The following is a 13,393-nucleotide window of genomic DNA, read 5'->3' as shown; positions in this document are numbered from 1 at the left end:
CTTACATGACATGCACAAAACCAGCGTGGCAAAAACCTAGTAAGAACAAATGCCGTTGACCGCATGATTCTAGGTGGCGTAGTTCTTTTTTTTTTTTGTATTATAATTCAATTACACGTTTTCTGGGACACCCTGTATAAGCGCAATGAAACACGCCCATGACCATCAAGAACTGGGATATGTGTGCTACCTGAAGAAAGTGCTATGTGTGGAAAATCAGAACAGTGGTGTATAGCTCAACCTCAACTCAACCTCAACTCGCATTACGGACTATCGTAATCGTCCAGTGATATTTTGTGCGAGCATCTACGTGCCCAGGGCTTGCAAGCCTAATTTCTACTTCTTCCGAGATATTTTTAACGAGCGCCGCATCGCTCCTTTAATTTTATATTTCGCAACGCCACCATTCCACATTAACTTGCTAATCGCTAGTAATTAAATAACGAGAAACTTACGACTGCGCACGCTACCAACATTAAAGCAACAATTGGGAAAACGCTCGCGATATATAGTCGTCGTATACGAGCTAAAGAAATCTTCCCACAGACTTAGATCATGTAAAACTCAGAAATTGAGGCAACCCTGTGCAACCGCGAATATTGCATCCATTTGAAGGAAATGCGCGCGATCGTGGTGACCACACGATGAGCTGGAGTAAATTACTCTACCCGTGAATTGGAGGTTGTGTTCTAGCCGCACGGCATGATTGGTTTCCCACGGTTGCCTCATTCAATCTCTAAGCACCATCCCAGCATGCACGCGTTCATTTTCCGCGAATATCTCTTTACTTTAATGAGCGCGCTGTGAAATTACTTCCCGAAGCACGACGGTATAGCGCTTGTGCCTAGTTGAAGAGCGATAATTTAAGCGTGGTCTTCTGCGTATTATGCTTTGCTTTAGCGTTGATGAGCGTGAGCTCCTCTGCTGGTTTTTGCTTCCCCATATTCTTGTCGTCCGTCGAGTTTACGGTCAATCAAGGGAAGCTGAAGAGCGTTAGTTACTAAAACAGAATAGCGTCATACGAGCATTGTTTTGTTTTGTTTTGTTTTATTTTATAAAGAGTGCACTCAGAGCAAGGCTGCCAACGATCAACGTGGGCAATTAATGTTACACTTGTGCAAAGCCCTGCACAACGCCTAACAGCTGTACTCAACGCATCCAACGGTCTCCTTTTCTTAAAGCCACGTCTGGCTGACTTTCATTCGTAATACGCTATCGAGCTGTGCATCTACTTGTAAGTAGGCGTAATACCCGGAAGCCACCCGATAGACATATATAGATGAGATAACACACACATACATAAATGGAATGGATGGATAAATGGAATGGAATGATGGAATGGAATGGAATGATCGTCATCGTCATCGAGTGAAGACGACTTGTTTTGTTCACTGCTCTGATTTAGGCTTATCTCGCCCATTCTTAAGGATTCGTAAGAGCCCTGTGAGCTCTGAACCTGGGTTCTGACTCGCCGTCGGGACCCTGGAGGTGGAGTTCTCAGAATGGCATCGTCGAACTTCTGTCCGACAAAAGCCCTGGCGTTTAACGTGAGGGCTCCCGTCGAAGCATCTCTGGTTGACGTCGCCGACGGCGCGGCGGAAGTAGTCGGCCTGGACCAGGTCTACATGGTCCAGCATCAAGGCGGTGCCTTGTTTCAAGTTACCGTCTTCTCGTCAGCTGCCCTGAGCAAGCTTTTCGCTCGGGGTGGCATAGTCATCTGCGGCAAGGAGTCAGCTCTAGAGTCGCTTGGTCCACGTCTTGTCCGGGTAACCTGCATGCACCTACCTGGATTTGTCCCCGATGAGTACTTGTTACGAGCACTAGCCCCGCATGGGGAGATCGTCAAATTGGAGAGGTCATTCACAGTCGACAGGCCTTCAGTAAGGAACGGGCACCGTGTTGTACAAATACAAATGAGACACGACAATCCTGTTCCCAACTTTATTAGAGTTATGGGATACCGTGTGACATGTGACTACCATGGTGTCCAACGAGTCTGTAGCAGGTGCAAGCAAGCTGGACATTTCCCGTCAGACTGCAAAGAACCTTTCTGTGGGAGATGCTCCAACTTTGGCCATGAAGTCTCGGAGTGTGAAAGTCGCTGCCGGAAATGCAAGAAGGATCATGCCACGGCAGACCGCACCAGGCGTAAAACTTTTGCTGAAGCTGTGTCCGCAAAGCAGACCAACAACGATGGCAGTGAGGTTCTGCAGCAGCAAACACCTGGTCAAGAGCTTCAGGAAGGAAACATAGTGGCGTCGGTTACGGCTGGTGCTCCTGAACTTTCGATCGATAACTTTGTGGATGACGACCTTAAATCAGGGAACTGTGGGGAGGAAACCGACAGCACAACTATTTACGGCGAAGCCATAGACAGCCATGGTGAGTCTTCGTCAATGTTGGATGAAGACAATGAGGTTGAAATCAGCCCTAGCAACTTCGAAGCAGAGGAGAAGGTTGAGGATCCGGTACAGCTTGGCGGAAACGACATAGGACATCCCTTGGAGTTGCCGCCCCCTCAAGTTTCAACCACCAGTGGTCATCCAGTAGCCCAACGACTAGAGCGGCCTGCGTCATTAGCTGTCAAAAGGTTAAACGTAGCACGAGGTGTTGCTAACGACCGGAAAAGTGGTACTTTAGACAACGCTAATCCTGAAGAGAATGGCGTAACTAAACTTACACTGCAACAGCAAAGTGATCGCGATTCATCGTCGTCAGCCTCAGGTCCAGTAAGCAGCAAGAGAATGAAAGTAGGCAGCTCTTCAGAAACTAGTGATTATTCTACAGACTAAAAGCGTCATGTTTCTTTTCCTTTTTATGTCAGTAAGAATACTAACGTTAAACGCACAAGGGTTCAGAAGCGACACCAAACAGCACACCGTCCTACAACTAGCCCGTGCTCAAGGATGCGACATTGTGCTTGTTCAAGAAACGAACTTCATGAAATGGAGTGACGTTGTAGAATTCGAGAATCACCATAATGTGAAAGTTTTCTTCTCTCTTGCGACTCGAAAATCACAAGGGGTTGCACTCGTTGTTCTTCGGCATCAATTGGTGTCGAGATGCACTTTCACAAGTGACACGGAAGGCCGCGTTATTTCCGTTGAGTTTATAATTGGTTCGGATAAAGTGCGCATAATCAATGTGTACGCTCCAGCTCGTCAAGGACATGCCAACAGTTTCTTCAAAGATCTCGATGTGTTTCTGCTCGACCCCCACCCCGTGATTTTGGGCGGCGACTTCAACTGTGTCCTGGACGGAAACAAAGACACACGAGGCCAAGGGGCGTTACGGCCAGCTTGGCACGCGCGTGAACTCCGCCAGCTGGTTGCGCAATTCAAATTGAAGGACTGCTGGGATTTGGTGCACCCGAATACGTGCTGTCACACATGGTCCCGCGGGACATCACTCTCACGACTGGATCGTTTTTACGTCTCCGACTGCTTATCACAGAATGTTTCAGGCTGTGAAGTCTTGATGTTTCCAGCTGCCGCAGGCCACGTCTCAGATCATTTTCCTGTGCTAGTTGAACTTACAGGATTTCAAATTCAGCCTTTTCAAGAACACTTCTGGCGTTTTGATACGTCGGTATTACGGGAGCAGGATGCCGTACAATCCCTAACAGGTGTTACAACCACCACGTTAGCGGCAAGTGAAAACTTATCCAGACGTTGGGATGACTGTGAGGACCAATGGCGACAAGCGTGCGTACAAGCCGGCAAAGACAAGAAAGCAAAGTACATTGCCAAACTCAAAACCATAAGAACATATGTTAAGATAATAAAAAGAGGTGGCGCAGCTACTCTACTGGCACAAGACAATCTGCACCAACTGCTAATGGAGCAGAGACGCACCTTGCAATGGCTTATCAAGGCATCTTGTATCCTGCGAAGTCGTAATTGCCCGATCCAAAACAAAGACATGCTGCGCTATGTTCACAATGCTGAAATTGGTCACAATGTACGGCGCCGAATTGAGTGCGTTCGCCGTGATGATGACTCCCTTACATATGACCAGGAAGAGATACTAGCTCGGTTCACTGGTTTTTTTGAAGATCTGTTCAAGACTGAACGGCAAGGAGAATGGCCCCCGCCTAGTGCAGAGGGTTTTTGTTCAAATCTTCCTCAAGTGCCGGCAGAGTACCATACCCCGCTTACTGTACCAACCACGGCCTATGAAGTATACGAAACCATACAAGCCATGAAGACAGGATCGGCTCCAGGGCCAGATGGGTTTCCCATAGAGTTCTATAAGTCTTTCTGGCCGGTTATAGGAAAGGGTCTGGTAACCCTGTTGAATGGAATTCTAACATCTGGTGTCATGCCAGATTCCTTCAAACGTGGTCGGGTGATTTTGTTACCAAAGGAAGGAAACAGTGATCCATCAGACCCTGGCGCGTGGAGGCCAATAACGCTCCTGAACGTCGACAGCAAAATTCTGAGCACAGTGCTCGCCAGGAGGTTGGCGTCAGTTCTTCCGTTTATCATAAGCCCTTACCAGACATGTGGAGTGCAAGGTAGAAACATCTTCGAAAGCCTTACACTTATGAGAGACATGTTAGCCTATATGAACTCGAGTGGTCAAGCAGGTGTTTTGCTGTCCCTGGACCAAAAGAAGGCTTTTGACAGAGTGGAGCATGACTACCTTCTGTGGGTGCTGCAGTGTTTTGGTTTTCCTCCCAGGTTCACTGAGTGGGTGAAAAACCTATACAGCGATATATCTTCAGAAATCGTCGTCAATGCAGAAGTATCAGCCCCTTTTAGAGTCACAAGAGGGGTCAGACAAGGATGCCCGCTGTCCCCCATGCTTTTTATAATCAGTCTCGAGCCATTTGTTCGTAATGTTGCGCTATCTGCACGCATCAATGGGTTTCCTCTCCCTGGGACTGGAGAAGTTAAAATATCTGCCTATGCGGATGACATCGTTTTATTTCTAAGGGACAGCGACAGTGTAACACACATGTTCGAGATTTTCGGCAGTATGGAAAACTATCGGGAGCCCAGCTGAATTTACGAAAGTCAAAGGCGCTTACGGTGGCGGGTTTCAGAGAGCCACTTCCTCCAGACATATCATACACCCCAGAAATAAACATCCTCGGCGTGCTTTTCACACAAGCCGGAGCCAGCGAGCGAAACTGGATCGTGATATTGGAGAAACTTGCTGGACAAATTGAAGTGGCCCAGCAGTTCAACTTCTCTTTCCAAGAACGGGTGTTCTTGATCAAGTCTGTGTTCTGTAGCAAGTTGTGGTATGCTGCCCGCATCATGTATCCCCCAGCCAGAATCACAGCTAAAATCAACTCTCTCGTATTTCGTTTCTTCTGGAACGGAAGAAAACACTGGTTACCACGGGACATCTTGCGATGGCCTAAGTCAGAAGGTGGCTGGAGCTTTCCGTGTATCGAGATGTATTCCTCTATCTTTGCCATGAAAGGAGTACTGCACATTCTGGAACGAGTTGACTCCCCTGCTCGGCCGCTGGTACTGTTCTGGCTAGAACCATCAAGGAGAGTACTAGTGCCGCGTGGACTCGGAAACAGATGTCCGGCGGTTGAAGAACCACCATTGATTTACAAAAAGGTAGTCCAGATATTCAATCGTTTACAGGAAGCTGTGCCTGATCCGGACCCTCGACTCGCCTCAGTTTCTCGCTTATGCGAAGAACTCTTCCACAAAAAGAGCATCGAAGAAGGTGACGCGCACTTGGGCAGGTTCAAGAAGGGAAGGCAGCCCACTGGTCTGAACAGTGAAGTGAGCGATTTTTTCTGGAAAGCAAGTTGGCACATATTGCCAACGAAAGACAAACTGGCCAGGTGGGGTCTTCTCAGCAGTCCCTCATGTTCCAACTGCGGCGCGGAGGAGAATAGTGACCATGTGCTACGAGAGTGTGTCACAGCAAAGACTCTGTGGACACTCGTGTGTCGCCGCTTTTCCATTCGGTATCGGCCTATGCAACAGATGAGGACAAGGTTCGAACAGCTAATCATGATAATGACAGCTTTTACGCTTTGGAAATTTCGCTGCACAGCCGTAGCTCAGAATAGAAGAAACCGCCTGATGCACCCTAGACTCTCCATGGTGACTCAACTGGTGACAGACTACTTAGAACACAGACTGTTTTTGTTGGGTGAGCAGGAGTTTTTGCGACAGTGGTCCTGCCGCCACGTTGCTCTTCACAACGGACGTGTACGACTGACGGGGCTCATCTATACATAGTGTACTTCTCTTAGTTAGGCAACCATAGGTTAATGCACTTATAGTACGTACCTTGCATTTTTTGTATACTGGAACTGGAGAAGGTAAATGACATCGTTTTGTTTCGGGGGGATGGCGGCCGTGTGGCACACTTGTCTGAGATTTTTCGGCAGTCAGGCTTTGTAATATTTTGAACATTTCGTAGACGGGTGAAATAAATATTCTATTCAAATGGAATGATGACGTGGTGGGTGTGTGGTGTGGTGGTAGGTTCGATGAAAAGTAAAGTTTCGCACGTTCGGCAGCCATTAAAGGCGCTACCTGCTCCATTGCCAGGTGCGCATAAGCGCAACGCACACCAGGAATAGAACGAAATAGAAGAAAAATACACTGTCAGATGCAGTTTGAGCGCAGAATTAGCACAGAGGCAGTTCACTTTCATTGTCATAATGCTCTAGTTAGTCCGGACTGGTCCAGGAAGGCAGGTAGAAGAGATATGGCTTGTCTTTGATTATGAAGATTCACGACCTACTCTATACTAGAGACCTGGACAAATGGCAACCGCCTATGGGAGAGCCGGGTCATGGGCTAGTTACGCTAGTGGCCGCTGCATGCGCCACATCATTACTGGGGAGAGAAAATGACATGTGCACTACTATCATCACTGCCACCGTCGTTCATCTGCTGCACAGGGCTACTAGGCTGTTGCTAAGCACGCGCTACCCTCTTCCGTACCTCTTCGTCGTTGTCAACACAGCCCATCGTACATTACCGCGGTTTCGGCAAATCACGTGGTAACGAATAGTGCTAACTAGCGCCAAATCCCATAGCGTAGCGGCGATTGTCAGAACTACTACCCCGGTGCTGGAAGTTTTGCGGATGGCCAGGTCTCTAGTATAGTAGTAGGTCGTGTGAAGATTATCCCATTGGAACCCAAAGGCTGAGCGAAAGGAGCGGGGTGGCCTGTCATGCGCCGGACACCAGCCAGGAGCTATTCTCTTTGCGACGTAAGTAGTATAGAGCTGTTACGCACAACGACATCCTTTTTCTAATCCAGTTCTAGGAATTTCAAATCCACCACCCATTTCTAATCCAGGTGAAGCCAGGTCTAATCCAGGCTCCACCACTTCAGGTGATCCATCCAATTTCTATGAGATTGGCTACCCTTCATTGCCGCATTTGTTCATTCGCTTATAGACACCAAAATTATCTATTCTATTCAATTCTAATTTGGCTCATAGGCTTCCAAATCGCTCTTTTTTCTAATCCATTTCTAGGAATTTCTAATCCGCCACCCAATTCTAATCCAGGTCAAGCCACTTCTAAGTCCTCTGGTTGGTTGGTCACAGCTCCACCCCTTCATCCATCTAATGTCTATGTGATTGGCTACCATTAATTGCCACAACATCTGGTCACTCGCTCGTAGACACCAAAATGATCTTTCTATTCAATTCTAAGTCGGCTCATAAACTTCCAAATCGCTCACCTGTCTATTGACCCGGGGGGTGGTCACTTCCAGTCATTTCTAAAATCTAGTGATTGGCCTATTGGCTGCCTCTCATACATGCTCGATAGACTCATTTGTCATTTCCACTCTCTAGTTACTCGGTCACACTCTTTCAACTGCATATTGCTTCATAATTTCAACCGCAGCATAGACAACCGCTCATTGATCAATTCCATTCATTTCTGGGCCAGCTCACAGGCCCACCAAATTGCAGATTGGCTTGGGATGCTTTCTAGTTAAGCCAGGACAACGCTTCGGAACAGTAGGGACGTAGAAAAACACGGGAAATAGTTTTCAATGTTTATTGAGTACATCATGGCAGTCTCAGAGAGATTGTAGTTCTCTCTGGGGCACTTCCAGGCACACTGGACATTTCCATTAACATCCATGGCGTTTTTCGCATAAGTACCATGTGGATCACCCAGGCGTTCGTCCTTCTCCATCCACGGCTGAGTCCCAGACAGCACGCGAGAACAGCATGTCACAGAAGTATCAGTTCTCTTCCTGCACATCTTCTGGAGTGAAAAAAGAATGTTATGAGCTTCACTATTTGCATCATCCATTTAAACTTACCATATTCACAGCTTCCGTAAGGGTAGGATTCGATGTCATTGCAGAGGTATCGCTTGTCGTCATATGCCATCAGACTTCTTTTGACATTTCTGATGGTGTACATGCACTGTTTCTTTCCAACTATTGACACTTGCTCATTCGATACGCTCGTGTGATTGAACAAGGTATCGTGGTATGTCTCATGGAGGAGGTGCTTGCGTACAATATTTTTCTTTACCCCTTTAGCTCTTGCAATTTGCTTTTCTCCAGCTAGTTTGATAGAGTACATTTTAGCTTTCAAGCATATTACTTCTTCGATAGGTACACTACCAGTTTCGCTTTTGAATGCCCCAAGTCTTCCACGATTCTTTTCACTGTACAGTGGATGATCCCGATCAAAGGAAGACAAATCTAAGTGGTCGTCGGCGATCGCTCGTAACTGATCTTCGTAGTCCTTGCAGAATAGGCCGAGGATCAAAGAATCCGTGTCAAAGTAGCAGGTAATCACCGGACAAGTGAGCTTGCTCAGCAGAGTTTCGTAGTAGAATGAGTACATGGTTAATTTACTGAGTTCTAAAATCGTAAACCCAATCTGGAGCGGGAAATCGCATCGCACTTTTCTTTTGCGCATTTCGTACATGACACAATCTGGGGACAAAATTTCCATCCGCACGCATTCTGCCCGACTCCCGAGGCGACTCGCCGTCTCCTCATCGAAGGCTACTCGAATATCACGCATGTTAAATTTATTTAAAAGCGTTCTCCCGAATACCGCATTATTTGAGAGTTTATAGAAATTTTTTTCGAACGTTGTGCTCGAGGCAACGCGCCTGGCAACATTGTCCTCGATGTAGGGACGCAGGAATGGTGCCTGGCGAAATTTTAGGATTCGGTGAATTTTTGTCACCCTCATGCCCAATCTACAATAGAGTGCGAGCAACGCGTAATGAACGACGTACTCGACCTTGTCGTTGCACGTGAGCAACAGCTTTTTGCTGTTAGCAGGCTGATACATTAATTCTTCGAGAAGCCCTCGCTGGAATGGCGAGAGCCATTCCTTCGGGACGACTGCCTTCTCGGGAACCAGGGGGAAGTATCGCGTTAGAGCGTGGATAGATTTTGGATACTCCAAGTCACATACGTACACATACCCCACCTCCGAATCCGTGGGGTGATGCATAAAATCCACGGAGCTAAAATCCTCGACCCATTCGAAATCACCGGCAGGGAGGTGCTTTATCATACTAAATCCGTAAAGATTGTTGCAATCTATGTATGATATGTACACCTCCTCTTGATCAGGATCATAGCCGCTACACAGAGGGTTATTGGCACGCAAATGACGCCTGCTCGCCTGACAGAGCCCACCTCTAACGCCCGATTCGATGGTTCTGTACATTTCCTCATCGGTAATCAATTCCAATTTTGCATTCGTATAATTTAACGCGCATTGCCACGAATAGGATGCCAGAGAAACGCTATGAAGCAATTCCAATCCGCGTGCGCTGTAGCACAGGCGTCGGAAGTGCTGCATTATGTCTGCATGTAAGAGGGCATCCGTTTTCAGGTACAATGTGTTATAATCCCGTAAACTCGAGCACCCAAAATGTTCAAATACATGCACAGCGTACTGGTAGTCCTCATCGCTTACATCTTCCCCAGTTAGATCATTTCGAAAAGCGGATTTTTCTGGGAGACTCAACTCGTCGTACACTGCAAAAGAACTAAGGTAACTGTAAGGGAACACACCTTTACGAAGCAAAATTTTGTAGTCGTCTCCAAATACCTGCTTCAAGCATTGGAACGCCTCGGCTCCCCCCATGGATTTGACGGTTTCCACGAGGTCCCCCAACGACGAATTTAGGTACTGCATGGTATCTCTGAAGAGGAAGGTACCAATTTCGAACGAACGAATTTTTTCCATGGAGCTGGCCACAATGAAGGGAGGTCGCTTCCACCCGAGAACGTGAAATTCCCGTAACAGTCCAGCCAGATCATAAGACAAATTGTGGACCATGATCGGCAATTTTTCTCTGGTAGTGCACGCGACGTTACAGGGGTTGCACAGTGTAGCGATATAATTTGTCTCACCCGCAGTACAATGCTTCGAATGATCATGATGCCGGACACGAGGTAGGTCTTTCGCGAATTCCAGTTTACAGTATGCGCAGTGGGTAGCAGCTCTGTGCTTGGCCTGTTGTTCATCGCTCAACACCATTGCAGCGGGGCAGGCGTTCAAGGCAATCATTTCATCACGCATTTCCATGAGTGCCTTCACACACTGCTTTGCCGCATCTTCCCCATGGTGTGTTCTAATGCGCATCACCTTTGAGTCATGGGTACGCACGAGCACAGCACAGAAGCTAGAGGTAATGTGACGTTGCATGCCAACACCACTGGGTGCGAGTACGCTCTCAGTGTCCAACGCAACGACATAGTTGTACTGTTGCATGTACTGTATTTTAGTAAACTCTACAAAATTTTTTCCCGGCTCGCAAAATTCCAACAGGATTTCGTTTATGTCCGTGCAAAGGCGTCGATGTTTCGCCATGCTCTCTTCCTTCACGAAAGAGCGTGTGCAGCGTTCGCATACAAAATGGTTACTTCTTGTTGTCAACAAGCGTTCGAGGGACTTTATTCCAAAAAAATGCTCATCAACCTCCAAAAGATGAATTTTCTTTTCGAATTCCAGTTTTGCGGGTCGCGACACGTGCACTCCCTGATCAACATAGGCGTAGACATACACGGATATCTCGTTTTGGACTTCAAATTCATCCAGATCAGAGAATGAAACAGGGAAGCGGCTTGGCCACCAGTAATCTGCTGCATAATTTTCACATTTTTTCCACGAATTCCTTTCCTGTGGATGCAGGAGAGCGAGTGTATTGTATTTAAAACATTCACCCTCCTTGCGTGCTGGTAAATGGATATTCGTTAACACATTCCTGCGTTTAGCCAAATTTGTGGGAAGTACCCCCTCGCATCCAAACTTTTTAGTTTTCACAGCGGAAATACACATTTGAACTTTTTGGACGTCTGTGGATACAAACCCACTACCCTCACGCTGGTAATTTTCAATGCGCCCGGTGGACTCCTGAATCACGTCCATCAAAGTATTTGCAATAGCTCCGTCGCTGTGGACTTCGCGAGCAAGCGCCATAAAATGAGCTATGTGTGCGGTTATATCCCCTCGATTTTCTTTCATCATTAGAACATCAGAACAAATGCAAAATCTAAAGGGTATTCTTTGTGCTCGCAAAATAGCAATTATATTGTGGAGGTGGTTCATTAAATATTGTCGCAAGTCCTCTACTCCCTGATCGTGAACAGATGCCAATAGCACAAACGCTTTGACGGTACCTCGAAATGCACTATCAGTTTGAAAGAAAGGCAGGAAGGAAATGTCCACATAGGGATGTGATCGCTCGACGTGAGCATGCAATGTGCCAGATGAAATGTCTGGAGAAGATGGTGAATTCTCTTCCAATGGCTCATCATCACCGATATCATGAGGATCAAAAAAGCAGAACACGCATCTAGGCACTGAAAAAAAAAGAAGCAACACTAAGAAAACGTGCACCACAGAGCGTGGATGAAAAATACTTACTTTTGAAGCGAGCTCCGCACACTCCCGAAGCGATGCGAAGACTGCTGCCTCTTTACACATCCTCCCCACTTATATAGCGGCGACCTCGCTGCATGCCCCAACATGCATGGGTGCGAGGAGTTGTCATAGCCTAAAAATAAACTTGCTCTGCATGTTCAAGGTCGCAGCTTGCCCTTGGCTTCACGTAATGCTCAGTCCGCCTACACCATTGCCGCACCTGAGTGCAAAGTTCGCTATCATCACGTGTCATTCCGATATGCAAGTTGCTTCCATGATCAGGCGCACAACCATCCCTTTTTGTTCACAGTGGCTGTGGAATTTCAATAATATTACTTAAATGAAACAAGTTGCAGTGAAATGCAGATTCATCTCAGACAGGAATTTCTACCCTCAGCGTTAAACCCTCAGATACCAGCATTTCTGCTCGAATAGCAAAATAGCTATGACTTCAAAAATTAAACACATGCTAACAAACTACCATCAACTGACAAAACACCCATTTCTGCTGTCAGATAATTATTGCATAATGCTACATGCACAGCCGCATCGTCGTAAAGAAACCACAGGACAAGGGTACACAAATTCACTTAAGCGATGAGGGAAAAGGCTTAAGACCTCAGGAATAATCGCAGAGTCACCACACATCGCTACGCGGCTAGCACAAGATAACAACAAGATACTAATGGCGGGTAAAATCGTAACACTGCTAAACAAGCCCCAACATGCCATGATGACGTCACAAACCGGGAAAAAAGCACACACGCGCGCGCACACAGCAGCTCAGGAATGCACAAGGAGAGGTGCTTTATTGGAATTTCTACTCCTGGCTCAGACTGCTCAAATACCCATAACTGCACGATTAAGCACTGCTTACTTCATCGAGCACCCAACAAAATCTAACAAACAAACAAAAACAAACAAACCCACTTTCCATGATAGAACACTATTCAGCTTTACCAAGTGATTTTCTTCTGCTTTAGCAGTGAAACAATAAAAGAGCCATGAAAAATTACACGTACTTTTGCTTGAATAGCTATAACTGCCAAAAAAAAAGAAAGAAAAGAAGAAAAAGCGAAGCCCATGCTAATAAATGGAGAAAAAGGCACTAATTTCTGCTATCAGATAATTATTGCATAATGCTACATACACAGTGGCGTTGTCCCTGTGTAAAGAAAGCACAGGACAAGGGTACACAAATCGAATTGGGAAAATCACTTCTACTCGCGCAGCATAATACGATATACGCTGATATTTTTTTTTTTTTTTACGGGCGAAAATTGCAATAAGAAGCCACTGCTACGCAAGTGCAACAACCCTTATTTTTAAACCAACATTTCATGCAATACCACATAAATTTATCACTCGAGTCACACGAAAAGGCGTACACAATGTACTTACTGGTTAAGTGGGGTCACAGTTGCACACACACACAAACACAACACAGACACAACGAGCGACAGTGAAAAATAAGAAATTACACGCACTTCTGCGCGAATAGCAAAGTGTCAAGCATGACAAAACACATTTTCTACC

At 46.5% G+C, this 13,393-nt stretch overlaps 1 protein-coding gene and 1 long non-coding RNA gene across 2 annotated transcripts in view; one reads left to right on the top strand and one right to left on the bottom strand.

Moving 5' to 3' along the window:
* The window catches only part of LOC135399244 (uncharacterized), a 168,124-nt gene that overhangs the window by 7,407 nt on the left and 147,324 nt on the right, over positions 1 to 13,393 (top strand). The window lies entirely within an intron of this gene.
* Positions 7,990 to 13,106, bottom strand: LOC135399236 (uncharacterized). The gene is made up of 3 exons (XM_064631040.1): positions 11,861 to 13,106; positions 8,275 to 11,796; positions 7,990 to 8,216 (listed from the first exon to the last, which is right to left on the bottom strand). Coding segments are annotated over exons 1-3 (3,546 nt in total). The 5' UTR covers positions 11,862 to 13,106; the 3' UTR covers positions 7,990 to 8,193.

The sequence above is a fragment of the Ornithodoros turicata genome, chromosome 1 (assembly GCF_037126465.1).
Source record: "Ornithodoros turicata isolate Travis chromosome 1, ASM3712646v1, whole genome shotgun sequence".
Lineage (NCBI taxonomy): Eukaryota > Metazoa > Arthropoda > Arachnida > Ixodida > Argasidae > Ornithodoros > Ornithodoros turicata.
Note: the sequence above shows the minus strand (reverse complement) of the source record. Positions and strands in the feature narration are given on the sequence as shown.

Excerpts from the sequence above, each read along its gene's own strand:
- LOC135399236 (XM_064631040.1), bottom strand. Across the intron at positions 8,217-8,274 it reads TTACGGAAGCTGTGAATATG|AAGATGTGCAGGAAGAGAAC; the intron begins GTAAGTTTAAAT and ends TTTTCACTCCAG.